This window comes from Octopus sinensis, linkage group LG24 (genome assembly GCF_006345805.1).
Source record: "Octopus sinensis linkage group LG24, ASM634580v1, whole genome shotgun sequence".
NCBI classification, from domain to species: Eukaryota; Metazoa; Mollusca; class Cephalopoda; order Octopoda; family Octopodidae; genus Octopus; species Octopus sinensis.
This window is the reverse complement of record NC_043020.1, coordinates 8,201,464-8,222,597: the sequence shown is the minus strand read 5'-3', so window position 1 is coordinate 8,222,597 and position 21,134 is coordinate 8,201,464. Positions and strand designations below refer to the sequence as shown.

At 37.9% G+C, this 21,134-nt stretch overlaps 1 protein-coding gene across 9 annotated transcripts in view; it reads right to left on the bottom strand.

Annotated features, from left to right (window-relative positions):
* LOC115223775 (oxidation resistance protein 1) overlaps positions 1–21,134 on the bottom strand; it is a 143,045-nt gene that overhangs the window by 37,932 nt on the left and 83,979 nt on the right. For 6 of the 9 annotated variants that reach the window (XM_036512935.1, XM_036512938.1, XM_036512939.1 and 3 more), the window contains one exon: positions 11,319–11,384. The exons of the other annotated variants lie outside the window; for them this stretch is intronic. In XM_036512935.1, coding sequence (XP_036368828.1) covers positions 11,319–11,384 — 66 coding nt within the window. The remainder of the gene's footprint in view (positions 1–11,318; positions 11,385–21,134) is intronic. 9 annotated transcript variants of the gene reach the window in all.

The window sequence follows — 21,134 nt, the reverse complement described above, 5'->3', positions numbered from 1 at the left end:
TACCTATTTTTTTACTACCCTCAAGGAGCTAAACACAGAGAGGACAAACAAGGACAGACAAACGGATTAAGTTGATTATATCGACCCCAGTGCGTAACTGGTACTTATTTAATCGACCCCGAAAGGATGAAAGGCAAAGTCGACCTCGGCATAATTTGAACTCAGAACGTAATGGCAGACGAAATACCGCGAAGCATTTTGCCCGACGTGCTAACGTTTCTGCCAGCTTACCACCTATACAGAACTGTTTAATACCTTTGACTGTCTGGTGTATCACATGGGATTCATAGGACATATTTCCCTTATGTCTACACATCATATAGGATACACTTTCACCAATTTTTGTCAGCCACCAGAGTAATTTGGGACTTGGGAAAAGAAAGCTTCGTGTAATTCAGAATGTATGAAACAAGGGCTAAGTAAATCTCTGAAAACAAGAAGCATAGCCATTCAGAACAAACTTATGGAAATGCTTTGGATAGGCAAAGGGTTAAACTGGCCATATCAGGCCCAGATGTCCTACCCGTTTTATGGCCAAACCTGTCAGATCCAGCCTCTCACACCTACCCTAGACAATGTCATTCTAAAAATAAACAATCTCGACATAGAAATCTCAGAGCTATGAGATAATGCATGATTAATTCAAAACAATGGAATAGATAAGCATTAAATTTGACAGAGTAATCTGAATGCCAACAGGTTTAAGGGAGATTAACAAAGTTGGATTTCTTAAGAGTGGTTTCTGTACAGCTAAAGGGAAGAAATAAAAGCTTCTTCTGACCAAAACATTGGTCGATTGGAGACATAATCATATAATCCCTAACGAACAAGACTTCATTCACCAATGATTGAGTTTTTTTTAATTTTTGTTTTCTACATGGTTGCTCAGTTTTATAGACATAGCAGCCAACCACCCAGAAATTGTAGTCTATCATCTTAAAAAGAGGAAGAACACAAGGGTAAACATAGTCTTAGATATACTAAGTCTGTAAAAAAATATGCATACTGATTGGTCACAGATGGAATGTCTTTGATCATAGGTCTACCAGATCAGGGCTGACCTAGTGGTAAAAAACATACTGTTGTTGCTGCAGCTACTACTACTACTACTACTACTACTACTACTACTACTACCCCCACTACTACTACTACTACTACTACTACTACTACTACTGTTGCTGCTGTTCATCTACTTTCAAGCTGTGACCTCTTAATGTCTCTTCTACATTTGCTGGGGTCCCTTATATGGTGCTTAAGGAGAACTGTTCCATTCCTGATGCTCCTGACCTTTAGGCAACTCAAATCCCAACATGAGCCCCCACCCGCACCCCACTCCACATCAGGATAAATCAATAAAAACAAACATACAAACAAACATAACAGATTAAAATTAATCATTTCACTTAACTGCAGGTGTTATTGATGTTGGTGTTTAGGGTTTCTACAGAGTTGAGGAGATGCGAGATAAATCTCTCCTGGCTAGAATTCCAGTCACCCATAGGTATCTCTCCTCTATACTCTGATAGATACGACTATTCCCCAACATGCTCCTTTGCTGTGATCCCTCTCTGGGTCTTTGGGAAACACTTTCATTAACAGGGGTTAATCTCTTAACTACTCTCCATCCACAAAAAAAGGGTTAAAAAATTCAACCCTTTTTAGCCCGTAGAAATTTGCCCAGTTCTCTTAAAATTTTTAGTAGAAGATTCACTTTTATTATTAGTTTCTGCTATTATTTTTGTTTTGTCTTGCGACCCCAGGTCATAACTGACCTAGCAGAGATATGATCAAAGACATGCCTTTTGTGATCATTCCATCTTATTTTGTAACCAAGATTCTCAGGTGCCACTCACTCACTCACTCACGTACTCTCTCAGTTGCCACATGTTGTCACAACTGCTCCAAGAACTTAACAAAGGTCATGCATTATCAGGGAAATAAGTACAGTTGATTAAAACAACACTAATAGAACTCCCACTGGTATGTATGTTAACAATTCCACAGCTGTTGAAAGATCAAGTCAACCCCCTCATAGGATGGTGGGGTGCGGATCACTGGCAAAAACATTATAGATATACAAAACGAAATCCCATAGGACATTGAATAATAATAACAGTAATGGTTTCAAATTTTGCCACATGGGCGGCCATTTTGAGGGAGGGGGGTGTGTTGATTACATCGGCCCCAGTGTTCAAACGATACTTAATTTACGGACCTTGAAAAGATAAAAGCAAAGTAAACCTCGAGGCAGATGAAATACCTATTTCTTTACTACCCACAAGGGGCCAAACACAGAGAGGACAAACAAGGACAGACAAACGGATTAAGTCGATTATATATCGACCCCAGTGCGTAACTGGTACTTATTTAATCGACCCCGAAAGGATGAAAGGCAAAGTTGACCTTGGTGGAATTTGAACTCAGAACGGAATGACAGACGAAATACCGCAAAGCATTTCGCCCGGCGTGCTAACGTTTCTGCCAGCTTGCCACCATAATAATAATAGTTTCTACTAAAGGCACAAAGCCTGAAATTTGGGGAGCGGGGACTGGTCCATTTACATTGACCCCAGTGTCTCACTAGTACTTAATTTATCAACCCTAAAAGAATGAAAGGCAAAGTTGACCTTGGTCAAATGTGAATTCAGAGCATAAAGACGAACCAAATGTTGCAAAGCATTTTACCTGGCGTGCAAACAATTCTGCCAGCTCACTGCCCTAGTAATAATAATAATAATAATAATAATAATAATGATAATGATAATTTTAGCACAAGGGCAGCAATTTTGAGAGGTGTGGGCTGGTCGATTCCAGTGCTCAACTGGTGTTTATTTTGTCAACCCTGAAGGGATGAAAAGCCAAGTCAATCTTGGCAGGGTTTGAATTCAGAACTTAAAGAACCAGAACAAATATATCACAAAGCATTTTTTTCTCACATCCTAATTATTGTGCCAATAATAATAAAATGATGATGATGATGATCTCAAATTTTGGCACAAGGCCAGCAATTTTAGGGGAGGAGTAAATTGATTACATCGACTTCAGTACTCAACTGGTAATTAATTTATCAACCCCAAAAGGATGAAAAGTAAAGTCAACTTTGATGGGATTTGAACTCAAAACATAAAGATGGATCAACTGCCACTAAACATTGTCTCACCACCTTAGTAATAATTAAAATACTTTCTACTATAAAGATGTCAAGCTAAGTAAAATAGTGACCATCTATACATATAGGCATGTCCTCTATGACCATACTGCTGCTACTCCCTCTCTCAGCTGAGAGGTCTTTGTTTTGTAGGTGCCAGTGCCTCATAAAATGCATTCATGCTGCTGTCGAGTTCTTTTGCAAGTGCCATGTAAATGCACCCCTTAAAAAGCACCCAGCACCTTCTGTAAAGTGGTTGGCGTTAGGAAGGGCATCCCACTGTAGAAACAATGTCACAACAGACAACTGGAGCCTGGCCTCACCCCAGCTAGCTATCTCCTGTCAAACTATCCAACCCATTAAGCGACGACGACAATGATGATGATAATGATGACTATAGGTACAAGGCCTGAAATTTTGGGGGAGGAAGAATAATCGATTAAGTTGCCCCTACTGCTCAAGTAGGACTTATTTTATTGACCCCCAAAAAAGATGAAAGATAAAGTCAACTTCAGCGGAATGCCATGAAGCATTTTGTCTGGCATGGTAAAGATTCTGCCAGCTCACTGTTTTCAAAAAATAGTAACAACAATAATAATTATAATGATAATCCTTTCTATTTTAAGGGCACAAGGCCTGAAACTTTGGAGGAGGGGGACTAGTTGATTACATTGACATTTTAGGGCAGGAGGAAAACATAATTAAATCTACCCCAGTATCTGACTGGTACGTATTTTACTACCAACTCTCCAGACTGACCCTGGAACAATAACATTTCATATCCATGTACAAATATGTATATATATATATATATATATATATATATATATATACACACATATATATACATATACACACACATACGTTCATAATACAAGTTTGTGTAGCATGTATGTATGTGTGTATATATATATATATATATATATATATGTATGTATATACACATAAACACACACGCATATACATAAAAAAATTGTAGCACAAATAGTGTTAATGACTATCTAACGATATAAAAAGCTGTCCTACTGAAGCATTATGGGAAAATAACAAGTGTGTGTGTTTCGTGTGCATATGGGGATATATTTACGAATATAATTCACATTTACATTCAGAAACGAAGATGTACACATAATTATGCATATATCTATCTACTTACACACACAAACACACATCCATATGTACATACACATACATATATATATATATATATATACATGAGGAGATATACAACATGTTAATAGGGAAACAAGTTAGGGAACTACAACTAATCTAAGTAAATTTAGGAGGGAGACTTGGGAGCTAAAATACATATGCACACATGCATATACTAGTTTACTGTGTCTGTGTATGTATGAATATTTATATATATACATACACACACACATACAGTAATTTCCTGATAGAAATTTCCACAGACAAACGTATACACACATAAGCTAATACATACACATAATTCACACAGATGTATACACAGAGAAACTCCCATCACCATGACTGCAAGTAACACGGATTACATATGTTCTCACCTGCCTAAACTTAAACACACATATTCAAGTGACTAACCCACTATATCTATATATACACACACCTACATACATGAATATGTGCGTGTATGTATATGTACACACACACGCACAAAGAACTGTAGATGAACTGACTTGTACACACGCACAAAGTTACGTAGATAGATTAGTAAACGAGACACAAGCACCTATTTTTTAAAACAGGTAGAACTGAACCTGCTATCAAGGGATTTCCTTGAAGCGAAAGAATATAGTGGCCATAGTCATATTCAGGAAGCAACATAAATGCCACAGGTATATACAGGGAGTATATAGAAGAAAAATTATATTAAGGAAGGTGCACTTGCCTTCACTGATATGCCAAAAATTAGAGGCATGAGAAGTTGCTGAATGGGGTGAATATGGGGGAGTGAGAGGGTACTACTTCAAGGAGACCCTATAGAGGGACCTGCTTTTGGCTTGCCAGCTATATTGTCAAAAGAACAACTAAAGATATGAAGGTACAGAATACAGCTGGGCCTTCATGAGGATTTACTAAGGGCCGAAAGTAGCTGGCCATGTAGAAGGCGTACTAGTGACATAGTGACAGAAGTTCTTGGCTAAGGGCCAGCCACTATGTACAGAATCTGTTGACCTGGTACCATGTTCTACAGTTTTCTGTTTGCCGAGAAGAATGTTTGACAAGGTACCATGGTCCCTAGTCATCTGCAGGCCGAGCAGACTACTTGACAGGGTACCATGCTCTCTAGTCTTCTGTTGGTTTCACCCGTTAGCATTTAAACTGGCCATATCCAGCCAAAATAATCTACCTGTTTTACCTTCAAACTGGCCAGATCTTGCCTCTCACACTTACACTGCAGTATTATTCTCAAAATAAACATTCACATCATTGAAATTATAAAGCTACATTGGAATGCATGACTAATTCATATCAATGTGAATAAATAAGTATTACTTTTAACTGAGAAATCTGAATGCCAAGGGTTAAAAGGGTTCCCAAGTCTTCTGACTGAGAAACTGTTTTCAGAGGGTACAAGGGCTCTGGTTTTTTGGTTGCTAAAAAAATCCTTGGTGACGGTGACTGGTTTATGAGAACTGTGAAGTCCTGCACAGCGATGACGCCAGCAATGAATTCAGTGAGGCATTTAGAATGCAAATCATGGTTCACTGAGGTTCAGGTATCAGTCAGTTCCTGTTTATTACAGCTGCCCAGGTAATAGCAGGTAAAACTATGGAACAGGAAACATTAACAGTATAAATGTATAAACAGCAATGTGGAGGCGCAATGGCCCAGTGGTTAGGGCAGCGGACTCGCAGTCATAGGATCGCGGTTTCGATTCCCAGACCGGGCGTTGTGAGTGTTTATTGAGTGAAAACACCTAAAAGTTCCACGAGGCTCCAGCAGGGGATGGTGGTGATCCCTGCTGTACTCTTTCACCACAACTTTCTCTCACTCTTACTTCCTGTTTCTGCTGTACCTGTACTTCAAAGGGCTGGCCTTGTCACTCTCTGTGTCACGCTGAATATCTCCGAGAACTACGTTAAGGGTACACGTGTCTGTGGAGTGCTCAGCCACTTACATGTTAATTTCATGAGCAGGCTGTTCCGTTGATTCGGATCAACCAGAACCCTCGTCGTCATAACCGACGGAGTGCTTCCATAAACAGCAATGTTCCACAAAGGTCACTGATGCATGAAACTTGGTGGACAAGAGACGATGATTCTTCCTGTTCTTGAGAAATACCAGAATTTAAATTACAAACCAGAGACTTGTTAATTGCGATGATATCATTGTCCACTGGTCTGCTCAATCAGGACTGAGCTGGAGATTGAAAAACAACAACAGCAACAACAACAACAACAAGCAATCAATCACTTCATGGAACTTATTACATTGCCAAAGCAGACTGGGACATGGGCAAAAAAAACCAAAAACACAGCATTGCTAACATTCTACAAAGTGTTGTCTGCTATAGTGTTAAAGTTTTGATGCTACACTCATGCTAAACTGCTGTACCATCTCAGGGATGGAAGCACTCCGTCGGTTCCGACGACGAGGGTTCCGGTTGATCCGAATCAACGGAACAGCCTGCTCGTGAAATTAACGTGTAAGTGGCTGAGCACTCCACAGACACGTGTACCCTTAACGTAGTTCTCGGGGGATATTCAGCGTGACACAGAGAGTGACAAGGCCGGCCCTTTGAAATACAGGTACAACAGAAACAGGAAGTAAGAGTGAGAGAAAGAGTACAGCAGGGATCACCACCATCCCCTGCCGGAGCCTCGTGGAGCTTTTTAGGTGTTTTTCGCTCAATAAACACTCACAACGCCCGGTCTGGGAATCGAAACCGCGATCCTACGACCGCGAGTCCGCTGCCCTAACCACTGGGCCATTGCGCCTCCACACCATCTCAGACCCCCAACCCACACACATATATATATACATACATTCAAATATGTTCTAGGTTAGAGAATAATATTGTCTATTTATTTAGCCAAGCTGTATTGTGTGGACAAGATCAAGAAGAAGGAAGGCCAAAGCAACCTGCAGCGACAGTTCTATTGTTTGACAGAAACAGGAGAAATGCCAACAGTTACGACAACAGCAACACACTCACATAACATCTAATAGCAAGGTTTCTAAAATACACACACACACACATACACAATGGTTTCAGTTTAAAGAGATGCGTATACAGATAATTAAGGGTTAATTATTTCCTTTCATTTAATCAAGATTCAAACAATAGTTAAATAAAAAGAGAATTTTTTTCGGTGGTTTTAAATTAAAGTAGACTACGTTCCTCAAATGCTCTTACTTTAATTCTCTTAATACACTACATGGCTATATCTTGAAGATGAATGCATCCTTTAAGTTGGCAAGATGTTATAAAAATACATTTTATATATATATATATGTACGTATATATATATATATAGGCGCAGGAGTGGCTGTGTGGTAAGTAGCTTGAACCAACCACATGGTTCCGGGTTCAGCTCCACTGCGTGGCATCTTGGGCAAGTGTCTTCTGCTATAGCCCGGGCCGACCAATGCCCTGTGAGTGGATTTAGTAGACGGAAACTGAAGAAGCCTGTCGTATATATGTGTATATATATATATATGCGTGTGTGGTTTGTGTGTCTGTGTTTTGTCCCCCTAGCATGCTTGACAACGATGCTGGTGTGTTTATGCCCCCATCACTTAACGTTCGGCAAAAGAGACCGATAGAATAAGTACTGGGCTTACAAAGAGTAAGTCCCGGGTCGATTTGCTCGACTAAAGGTGTTGCTCCAGCATGGCCCAGTCAAATGACTGAAACAAGTAAAAAGAGTATATATATATATACACACACCACATACATAGTAACAATTAACAGAGGAGATCTATTTCGTATTAGATCCATCAGTCATGTTTCGCCCCATTCGTCTAGGCCTCTTCAGGTACATTGATAAAGAAATCTCACAAGAGATTTTTTGGTCTCTACAAAATTTGACTGGCTTCAGTGGCCAGCACAATCCTTGGATTTCAACCCAATAGACTCCTTATATAAATTAGAACCATATGAATATTCATCAGAAGAATTCCAAGATGTTGGGTGAACCAGATGATTATACAGGGAAAGAAAGAAAGAAAGAAACAAAAAAGGTGGTGTTGCTTTGGTGTAACGGAACATCACAGCATTCAAACCCTGCAGGCAATGCTGCAACTCAATTTGTTTTACTATTCACCATCCACCCATCTTGTCCACCCACTAGTCTTGAGAGAATCTTGGTGGGTAGAGTCCTCAAAGTACATCTTTATAAGGTCCTATCAGAAGCAACTGTCATTAACCCTTTAGTATTTAAACTGGCCACATCCAGTCAAAATATTCAAACTGGCCAGGTCCTGCCTCTTACATCTGCCCTACATGTGATGGGATTGTGGTCAGTAGGTGGCATTGTATTACTTTGCCCTTTGCTAATACCAATGTTTAACCCCTTACCCAACAATTATTTTGAAAATAAATGTATTTTTTCAGACATATTTTTTAATTGTTTTATTTTACTATGTTTGAATGGTGATTTCGGGGTTAATTTCAAACCTTATTTATTATGAATTTTAATCAATATACTTGATTTTAAATTACGGCATTGGGCAGAAACGAGTTAACCCGTTTTTAGACGAAGGAACTCGTTTGCTGTCGATTTGGCGAGTCTATCTTGACGAGTTAACTCGCCAGAGATGGAAAAAAAACGATGTCGGTCAAAACGCATATATGCGTTTCTGCCGGTAAGGGGTTAGCCATTTTGCTACTGTATTTTTTGGAATACCAGTCAAATTTTGTAGAGACCAAAAACATTATGTGTGAATTTTGGAAAGATAGTGAGGATGTTTGAATGTTCACACCACAAGTATACGCTCTATACTAGTGACTTGTATGCCAGCAAATAGGCTATTTTGTCTAATGCCACTATCTAAGCTATATAGTCTAACATCCATTGTCTGAGCCATCTAGCTAGTTTCTCTCAGCTATTTTGTTACCATTCTAAAACTAAACAATCACATCATTGAAATCTCAAAGCTACAAGATAAGCAAGAGTAATTCCAAGCAATCATCATCATCATTTAACGTCCGCTTTCCATGCTGGCATGGGTTGGACCTGTTGGTCAACATAAAGAATAAGCATTACAGTTGACAGAATAATTTGAATGCTAAAGGGTTAAAGTTTCTCGAAGGATTCCCAAGTGTGACCAACAGAGTTTATGGATATCATCCGACCATTTTGTTCTTAGTCTGCCCCGGGGTAGAACAATGACAAATGCAAGCAGCCAGAATGAGGTTCCTCTGAAGGATCTCCAGAGTAACGTTACTCAAGAGGGTGCATTGTGCAGGGATCAGGGAGTCTCTCCAAGTGAAGCTACTTCTCCACATTCAAAAGATCACAGATCTGTACTACAAACATATGATTAGAAGATCACAAGGCAGACTCTCCAAGCTGAGTCAACCAGCTGGAGACCTAGTGGTAGCATCATATGAGGGGTAAAGGGTAAAGAATAAAAACTCCCTTCGGTCAAGAATGACCATGGGATTGCACCTAGAAAGTTCCTCTCCGAGGCACAAGTCTGGATAAGGTCGTTTATGGAAGACCAGCAGTCATCCATGCATACCAGCCTCCCCTCTCCATGCCACTGATGTTATCCAAGGGAAAGGCAAAGGGGCCGATACAGCTTGGCACCAGTGACATCACAACTAATTTCTACAGCTGAGTGAACTGGAGCAACGTGAAATAAAGTGTCTTGCTCAAGACCACAACACACAGCTCAGTCTGGGAATTAAACTCACTACCTCATGATTGTGAGCCCAGCACTCTAACCACCGAGCCATGCACCTTCATTAGCCTCATATACAATGAGATTAATTCTGAAATTCAAGGCTAATGTGATCATAAAACCAACAGATTCACCCTCGCATAACGAGATCCTGTTATGAGAATTTTCATTTACCAAACCAAGAATTAACACCATAATATTTGCTTCTGTTTTTTTTTAATGTGCACATTATATCTTCCGATATGATGCATGTTTCGAATGTGCATAAATTGACATCAATTTTTTTTTAAGCATTATTGACATTATTTCTGTAGTGTTATTGAAAAATTTCATAGCATTGTTAATATATTAATTATATAATTAATGGCACTATTAATTTAGCCTAATAACTGCACTTTGCTAATTTAAAAATGCAGGTGTTTAAACTTACATCATTGAAAAAGAGTAAAATAAAAAACCACCTAAATAATTCTCTTTCTATTCATACATCATTTGAATGAAATATAATTAAATAAAACAAAATAATTAATGTTTAATCATTAGTATATTCATATTCAAATTAAATACACAATATACATACATACATATATATATATATCTCCGTATGATTGCATACATTCATGGGGGTCTTGTGTGTATGTGTGTGTGTGTAATATATGTCCTGTCATAGAGTGACCAATGGCTTCGCATCCATAAAACCCTTTGGTCCCTTTATAACTGGACATATATTTAACTGCATGTAAATACATTACTGTTCTAACATTTAGAGTGTGCTTCGTATTCAGATATATGATCCACTGGTGATATATATATATATACACATATATATACATGTGTGGAGGCACAATGTCCCAGTGGTTAGGGCAGCGGACTCGCGGTCGTAGGATCGCGGTTTTGATTCCCAGACCGGGCGTTGTGAGTGTTTATTGAGCGAAAACACCTAAAAAAGCTCCACGAGGCTCCAGCAGGGGATGGTGATCCCTGCTGTACTCTTTCACCACTCTTTCTCTCACTCTTTCTTCTGTTGGCCTGCTCGCTTAGCCAGCGGGGTGGCGTCATTCAAAGGCTAAAACAATGCAAACGCATTGTGACCAGCGATGTGTAACAACATCTGATGGTCTGGTCGGTCATGTGATCACGTGATATATACATGTATGTATTTATATATGTATATTGTATATAGACAAACACATTCACACATACAAACAACACACACACGTAAACTTAGACAGACAGACAGACACATACATGGGGAACGGAGAACTAAAATACTAAACTGTCTACTTGGAGCGAACTATCTGTAGCTAGAGGCAAAGGCAAAGTCGGAATGGCAGACCTGTTTTCTTGAAATTTTTCTCAACCACTTCATGGAACTCCCTTTCAGGTTCTGCGTTTTTCTCACCTGGAAAAATTCTGTTTCCGCATCAGCAAATTGAACCAGAGACAACGTACCAACCAATATCGACAGAACAGAAAGACAATACCTCCCCCATCCATACCAACATAAGCATATAAAAAAAAATAAATACAGTAAAAACAAATTTCATATATAGATGTATGTATATACGTTATATATATATATTATATATATACATACACACATTATATATTTAGAAAAGTAAAAAATCAAAAATTTCATGAATGAGTCATAATTTAATTCTGCTCTACAGCTGTTTCGATGATTGCAGTATGAACATTATCATTCATATAATTACCTAATATATGATAAATAATACATAATTTTAATGTGATGAAATGGTTTATTCATCCCATTTAAATGTATCATGAATTTTATGTATTCATTATGTAAGTATACAAATAATGGTGTTTGTATTCTAACGATCGAAACAGCTGTAAAGCAGAACTATGAATCATTTACGAAACTTTTACTTTTTTTTTTTACTTCTCTAAATACGTTGCTCTGATTGATCATTTAAGCCAATTTTTATTCACATAAATACACCGATTCCATTTATAATCATTGCATTGTAATAACATATTAGACTTTAATCATAAGTCAATAACTGATCTCTAAACTACAATAAACATATTTCACAGTGCTTAAACACTATATATATATATATACTATATATATATATATATATATATATATATATATATATTATATATATATATATATATATAAATTAGCAGCTATCATTTTAATATTTCCTAAGACATTATAAGCATTACCTTGAAAGAAGAAAAGAATAGACTATGGGCCACACCCTTGACACTGTCTGGTATGTATTGTCTTTCAAGCGACATCATAACGGATTTCATTACAGAGCATCTGCCACATTTTTCTATCAGAATTAGACTGGGAATGATATTCTGTTCAATGTTAATGCTCATAGTATCTTGTGCATCAAAACTCAGCTGTTAATTTATTTGATATATATATATATAACTAGAAGCATTTTGAGGCATTGTGTGTGATGGATTGTGGTCAGTGGGTAACATTGTATTATTTTGCACTTTGCTAACATCAATGTCTAAGCCATTTTGCTACTGTATTTTCTGGCATACCAGTCAAATTTTGTAGAGACTAAAAATTATGGGTGAATTTTGGAAAGATAGTGAGGATATTTGAATGCTTACACCACAAGTGTACACTCTATACTAGTGACTTGTATGCCAGGAAATAGGCTATTTTGTCTAATGCCACTGTCTAAGCCATATAGTCTAATATCAATGTCTAAGCTATTTCGTTACCTTGCCTGGCCAATGTCTAATCCCTTTTGCTAGTTTGTCTCGTGTCATTGTCTAAGTTAACTTTTTTATCTATGAATCGGTTTAGTTTGGGTTTTTGCTGAGGTACAATACAAGAAGCTGTGTGGGTTGATGGTGGCAGTGATGATGCTGTCAGCGCTAGGAAACAAGACTAAATGTACCTAAAAGTAAACTAACTATGATGACAATATGAAACTAATACCGTGGGTGAAAGGTGGCGATGGTGGTGGGGGAATCAGACAGGTGCATTTAAAGCATTCAGTTTTTCATAAATAGAAGAGAAAAATCATTAAAGACAATATCAACAAGAATAAACAATTGCATTTAATTAATTTAACAACAACAAAGAAAGATGATAAAGATTACAGCTTTAGAAGTTAATGTGTTGATGATGATGATGTCTGAATGTTTAGAGTGATTTGTACCCTGGAAAATAGAGTAACTTGTTTAATGCCACTAATATAATTGTAGAAGTAAATGAATGTGTTGTGAGTGTAAGGGCTTGTGTGACTATGCAGGTGTACAAGGGGGTTGTTGAAAAGTTCCTGGCATTGGGTAAAAAAAAAATACAGGAGGATCAGTTAATTACGGGTTTATTCAACATATTGCCCTCTCAGATTCACACACTTATTGCAGTGGCCCTTCAGTTTTTCTCAGCCCCGTAAAATAACATGGAAGGTTAGGCCTCCAACCAGGCCTTTCACAATACCTTTAAAACCAGGAACTCTTCAGTACCCCCTCTTACATATATAATGCATACACATATGTATGTATAGAGGGTACTGAAAGTTCTTGGCTTTGGGTAAAACAAAAAATACATGAGGATCAGTTCATTAGGATTTTATTCAACATATGGCACAGGAGTGGCTGTGTGGTAAGTAGCTTGTTTACCAACCACATGGTTCCGGGTTCAGTCCCACTGCGTGGCACCTTGGGCAAGTGTCTTCTACTATAGCCTCGGGCCGACCAAAGCCTTGTGAGTGGATTTGGTAGATGGAAACTGAAAGAAGCCCATCATATATATGTATATATATATGTATGTGTGTGTGTTTGTGTTTGTCCCCCTAGCATTGCTTGACAACCGATGCTGGTGTGTTTATGTCTCCGTCACTTAGAGGTTCGGCAAAAAGAGACCGATAGAATAAGTACTGGGCTTACAAAGAATAAGTCCCGGGGTCGAGTTGCTCGATTAAAGGCGGTGCTCCAGCATGGCCGCAGTCAAATGACTGAAGCAACTAAAAAAGAGTAAAAGAGAATATTCCCCTCTCAGATTCACACACTTATTGCAGCGGTCCTTCAGTTTTTCTAAGCCCTGTAAAAGAACTTGGAAGTTTGGGCTTCCCACCAGGCCCTTCTCAAAAGCCTTAGAGCTGGGAACTTTTCAGCATCCTCCTGTACGATTATACATGCGTATGTGACTGTATGTATACATGTGACTGGTTGTATATGAGTGACTATACATGTTAGTATGACTGTATCTGTCTATGTGACTGTACATGTCTGTGTGACAATGTGTATGCTCCTATATGGTTGAATGTCCCTGTGTGACTATACAGGCCTCTGTGTGCGCGTGTGAGGTGTAATAATAGATATATTAATTCCTAATTTTGGCAAAGGGTCACAAATTTTATGGATGGTGGTGGTGATGTGTGTTGCATATAGTTAATTAGATTTATGCTAGTACTCAACATGGAAGAATGAAGAATGAAATCAATCATACTGGAATTTGAATTCGGAATGTAACAAAATATTGTAATTTGGTGAAGTACCTATTTCTTTATTACCCACAAGGGGCTAAACATAGAGGGGACAAACAAGTACAAGACAAAGGGATTAAGTCAATTACATCGACCCCAGTGCGTAACTGGTACTTAATTTATCGAACCCGGAAGGATGAAAGGCAAAGTCGACCTCGGCGGAATTCGAACTCAGAACGTAGCGGCAGACGAAATACTGCTAAGCATTTTGCCCGGTGTGCTAACGTTTCTGCCAGCTTGCCACCGTAAATTTGGTGAAGTACCACAAGACAATGTGGCTGACACTTTACCAATTCTAACACCTATCACACTATATGCATATATTAAAAAAATCAAAAATGAGAGATCTTTTAAAAGGTTATGAGATATAGTATCTGAATCTCCACGCATCATACTCTCTACTATCTTCTGACATAGAATGATGTAGTCCAAGATGCACTTGGACTACATGTCTGAATAAATGATTGGCTGGAATACCTTTGAATATAGGAGTGCATTGTTAAGAGCAAACTGCATGAAAATAAAAACCACAACCAAAAGAAAAAAAAGCACATGTTCATTCTCTCTCTATCTATCTATTTATAATGATTATGATGGTGAGAACACACACGTGTAAATATATAAAAATGTCGACAATTTGAATACAGATAATATCAGACACTAAATAGCACTTATCTTCATCACTATAATTTCAACATCCAATTTTCCATGCTTGCACTGGTCAGATGGAGTTTATTGAGGCAAATTTTCTACAGTCAGGTGCCCTTCCTGTTGCCAACCCCCACCTATTTCTAAGTAGAAAAAAACCCCCCAAAAAACCACGGTCCCTCCAAGAAGATTTGGAAACCATATCTTTTGCTTTCTAGATGACCAGGATACTGATTGCACCACGAAGCACCTGCAACCTCTTACTGTCCAAACAGGCATTGTAAATGTTTTTCCTGCTACAAATCACCAGTGTTGTATTTCATCCCATGAAGTTCACAGACTATTTTCTGGCTACTTAGCCCACCAGCCATATTCTGTTTCAACTATTTGACACACTGCAAACTATTATTAGTTTCTCCTGATTTTAGATTTTTCTTTCGTCCACTTCTGTCCAACAGTCAAGTACGACACTTAAATTTCTGGGTCCAATTAAATTTCAGGCATATATTTATGGCTATCATTAATAGCCGAATGTGTGTCTGTGTATCCATTTACATACATATATAAATAGATTTGTAGAAGCGTGGGACAGAAAGAGAAATAAATGTAAGGGGACAGAGAGAGAGAGAGAGTGTGTGTGTATTGCAAAGTGGGGGCAAACTGGAACAAGGAAAGAGGGAGAACTGACTGAGTTGCAGTCATAAGTCTACTAACTCAAAGGTTACTGATTGAGGTTCATATCCTATCAACAGTTGCACCCCCTCTTCCAACTGTGTGTCTATGACCAAAGCACACCCTTAACTATGAAACCCATAATTTGCGCATGTGTGTGTGTGGGGGGGGCTGCATGGAGGGTGTTTGTAGGTCAAAGTGAGTTGAGTTAGCCAAGGAGCCTCTCTGTGTAGTCGCTAGACCCTAGACCCGCCTAGTAATAGCAGGGTTGAGGGGTGGATGTGATTGATGATAGATAGGGTGGTGGAGAGCAATGAATGATGAATACGGGCTGGGGGAGATGAAGGAGTAGGAAGTATATGAGTCTCTCTCTCTCTCTCTATATATATATGTCTGTGTTTGGTGCATGCATACATATATATATATATATATATATATGTATGTATACATATACACATATATATATATAGAAATGCATAAATATATGTATATAAATGTATGTGTGTTAGTATATTCTTTTATTCTTTCACTTGTTTCAGTCATTTGATTGTGGCCATGCTGAAGCACCACCTTAGTTGAAGAAATCGACCCCAGAACTTACTCTATCAGTCTCTTATGCTGAACCGTTAAGTTACGGGGACATAAACACACCTACATTGGTTGTCAAGTGATGGTGAGGGGACAAGCACAGACACAAAGACACACACACACACACACACACATATATATACATATACATGAAAGGCTTCTTTCAATTTCCGTCTGCCAAATCCACTCACAAGGTGCCATGCAGTGGGACTGAACCCAGAACCATGTGGTTGGGAAGCAAACTTCTTATAACACAGCCAATTCTGCGCCTATAAATACATATATAGTTACACACATATATATATATATATCATCATCATCATCATCATCATCATCATCATATATACACACACACAAATACACATATGTATGTAAAAGTATGTTTGTGTGTATCTATCTATCTATCTATCTATCTATCTATATATATATATATGCATATGTATTTGTTAAATTCGAAGATAATTAATATTTTATATGTTAATTAGTTTATTAGTCTCCTATTAGCTATTGATGAATAAAAACTTTAATTACCAAAAGAGCACACACCCAGACATACACACATACATAATAATAGATGAAAAAAAAATCATCATCATCATCATCAAAAGAATACCATTTCTGAATGAAAATTACAATAATGGAATGAGAAGTTTAATTAATGTAATTAATTGAACTTCATTTTTTCATATTTCTAAAAAAAAAAAAAAAAATTCTTAAATACAAAAATGATAAAACTAAAATGAAACAAAAATAAAATAATAAAATGTCTCCACAAAATAAATAGGGGTAGGGGGTGGGAAAGGGCAAGGAGTCTCAACAAAACTAAACAATAAATATAAATAAAAATGAAATAAAATAAAAATAACTGAAACTGGAAATTAAATGTAAAAAAACAAAAAAATCCCCCCAAAAGAGCAAATTTCAAATATGCATTTTGAATTAATTTTTTTTTTATTATTATTATTATTATTATTATTAAATTTACTTCAATTTCAAATTGTACTTTTAATTTCATTAATTAATTTTCAAATTAATCAAAAAAAAAAAAAACCTAGATTAATTGACCCACCATGTTGCTTTACTTTAAATAACAATGCAGCTCAAAAATAAGAAAAACACTAGGTAACACTGCAAATCATCCCTTGGGGCCCTAAACAGGGTGGTCACATTTTGGGTTTTAATGGCAGAGGGGAATGAATTGGATTAATTTACACCAGATTTGTCACCAGAGGAAATACAGTGATTCTGCTTTTACATTTTTCTGGTGTTTTTTTTTGGAAGATTATTTACATCAGTGGTTCTCAACCAGGGTCCAAATGGCCCTTTGGAGCCCATATAATAGTTTGTTGCTGAACCTTACATGCAATAGAATGCTTATATTTCTATAAAACAAAAAAATACTTCAACAATTTTTTTTACACAATTTCTTACAATATCTATATATATAAAACTGTAGTTGTGTGAGTGTCTGTCCCCTTCGATTTAGATTCCTAATTACTCCCACATTTTGCAGTGCAGTTTAACCAAATTCGGGTATCTTATAATCGTGATTCATATCGAGCCCTTCTGAGTATTAGCGTGCGTCTACGATGAGTCTACGATTTTAAAAATAATTTAACATCATTTTTTATTCCATTTTAATGCATAATTTTTCATGTGTCGATGGCGGCGGAGTTGGCGTCCATGGTCACACCTGCACCTGTTTGCTTCTCCCCCTTCTTCCCTCCCTCGTGAAGCTGTGGGGAAGGGAGTGTAAGGAAATCAACGTCGTAAAGCGTTGTCAAGGAGACCAGCGTTCTTTTAGAACAACGACTTCATGGCTTGAAGACACCAAAACAGAAATGGCTAAGAAAGCCCGAATTGGCATCTATAAGGGAAGTAACTCTCTAAAAAGGCTTATATAGTTATTTCCCTTACAAACCCGAGCAACGCCGGGCGATACTGCTAGTCTAATTATAAAAATATAACTGGATTTTTTTAAACATTGAATGGTTGTGAGGGTCCACGGGTCCAGTAGTGTAAAATGGGAATAAGAGGGACCCATTAGCAAAAAATGGCTGAGAAATACTTACTTATAAAGAGAGAGGAGGTGGGAGTGAGTAGAGTTTGTCATTTTACAAGATGGTCTTGACTTTCAGTGTTTAGAGAGAATTCAAGTCCTAAGGCAATTTAGCACCATGACCACGACCACCACCACTTGGAGAGGTATATTCAAAAGTTTTCTACAGAGAAACTATATTTTGATTTCTCAGTACTGGTTTTAGGTTTGTTTGATCAGGGTTATAAAATGACAAGTTTAGCATCTCCCTTTTCAGTTCCAGCCCAGCTGGAGCCAAATTAAGAAGGTACCTGAGGTGTGGTTGAGAGAACAAGTCAGAAATACACAAATATGTACCAGGCATCAGAAAATGTGTCTCTGTAGTTGGAACATGTGTGTTCCTGGCCTTAGACGCTGTGGCCCCAAAGAAGGGAGGCAAATGTGGATTAGGCACCGGAAATGTCTCTGTAGAAATGAGAGAAATGCATATGAAGCATAATGTGTCTCTGTGGTTGGAACACTTGTTCCTGGCACCGGATACTGAGTCCCTGAAGAAGGAAGACAAATGTCTACTGATGGGCTTCAGCAGAACACTGAACACCTTTTTGATCTCCATGTGTCTAACACACGTGGACATGCCTACAAAGTCAGAAAACAACACAGCTCCCATGACTTTCGGAAACATTTTTCCATGCTCAGAGTTGCTGAAGCATGGAACAAACTGCCTGCGTCAGTTGTTGACTGCCATGACACTGCATCCTTTAAGGCCCTCATGCTTTCCGAAATCCGCCGAAACTACACCTGATTATACATTTACTTTAGATGAGTTGTAGTGCACCTGAGCACTGTACACAATGTTTTTATTATTATTATTATTATTATTAAATATGAAACAGGTACCAAATATTGCATCTCTGCAGAAGGGAGACAATTAAGGGCCAGGAACCAGATGATGTGTCCCTGCAGAAGTGAGACCAATGTGTCCAAGACAACCAGATGTGTGTGTGTGTGTGTCTGAAGCAGAAATACAACATTCCATTAACTCAAGGCTTGATTAGGGGAATTGCAGAAGAGAAGATATCCAAGATATCAGTAATTAATTGCTAATGGCCTTCATCATCATCATTTAGCGTCCGCTTTCCATGCTAGCATAGGTTGGACAGTTCAACTGGGGTCTGTGAAGCCGGAAGGCTGCATCAGGCCCAGTCAGATCTGGCAGTGTTTCTACGGCTGGATGCCCTTCCTAACGCCAACCACTCCGTGAGTGTAGTGGGTGCTTTTTACGTGCCACCCGCACAGGTGCCAGACGGAGCTGACAAACGGATGGTGCTTTTACGTGCCACCGGCCTTCTTACCTATGTAATTTGTCTGGCTGGGACAGGGATGGAAAATAATTCTCTATCATTTTAATTAATTCTAATTAACAATACTCAGCAAACAGAGCTTGTGGAGATAATTATTACAAGCTTCAGAAAGAAAAAATTAAAATAAAACAAAAACAGTAAAAAAAAAAAAAAAATAATAAAAAAAAAAAAAATGAAATATAAAGAAATGCAATTATCTCAGAAATATTCTACTGAGGTGATGTTTAGTTTAGTTTAATTAAGATGGTTAGTTAAAGAAATAAGAGTTCAAATTTCACCACTGGCGGCAGCCGTATTATTATTTTTTTAATTAATTTTTAATGTTATTTCAAGATTAAGACTTAGACAAGGTGAGACACTCCTTATTAAATCATACAACTTACCTGAAACTGAAATATACCTTATCCCCCCACTGCACACCGCCACCACCATTAATATTCCAGCTGAATGGTGGTGGGCAGGAGTGGGTTAACGTTTACATAGGAAGACAATAACACAACTAGATAAATAACAACAACTACAACAATAAGGAACAACAACTTAATATGATAAATGTGAAATAACCTTAGACCACTAAATATGGGGTTTGGGGCAAAGGCAAAAGGGGTCAAAAGCCTTAATGACAGGATAGTGGACCTGTTGCTCATTACTCTCTGACATATGTTCTTATGTTGTATAGCAATAATGACAATGACGATGATGATGATGATGATAAAAAATATTTATCATCCACAATAGGCATAGGCATGGCTGTGTGGTAAGAAGCTTGCTTCCAAATCACATGGATTTGGGTTCAGTCCCACAGTGTGCCGCCCTGGGCAAGTATCTTCTACAATAACTCCAGACTGACCAAAGCCTTGTGAGTGGATTTGGTAGACGGAAACTGAAAGAAGCTCATGAGTGAGTGAGTGAGTGTGTGTGTTTGTCTTCTGCCACTGCTTGACAGGTGTTGGTATGTTTACATTCCCATAATTTAGTGGTTCGGCAAAAGAGACTGATAGAGTAAGTCCTAGGCTCAAAATTGAAAACAAAAAAATTTTTTAAAAACCAGTAAGTACTGGGGCAGATTCATTCAACTAAAATTTCTTCAAGGCTGTGCCCCAGCATGGCCGCAATCTAATGACTGAAAGGAATAAAAGATATACGTAGTATCTCTCTCTATTTATCTATTATCACCCTAATAATAATAATAATAATAGTCCTTTCTACGATAGGCACAAGACTTAAAATTTTTGGGGGAGGGCACTAGTTGATTACACTGACCCCCAGTGTGTAACTGGTACATAATTCCTTGACTCTGTAAGAATGAAAAGCAAAGTCGACCTTAGCAGAATTTGAACTCAGAACGTAGC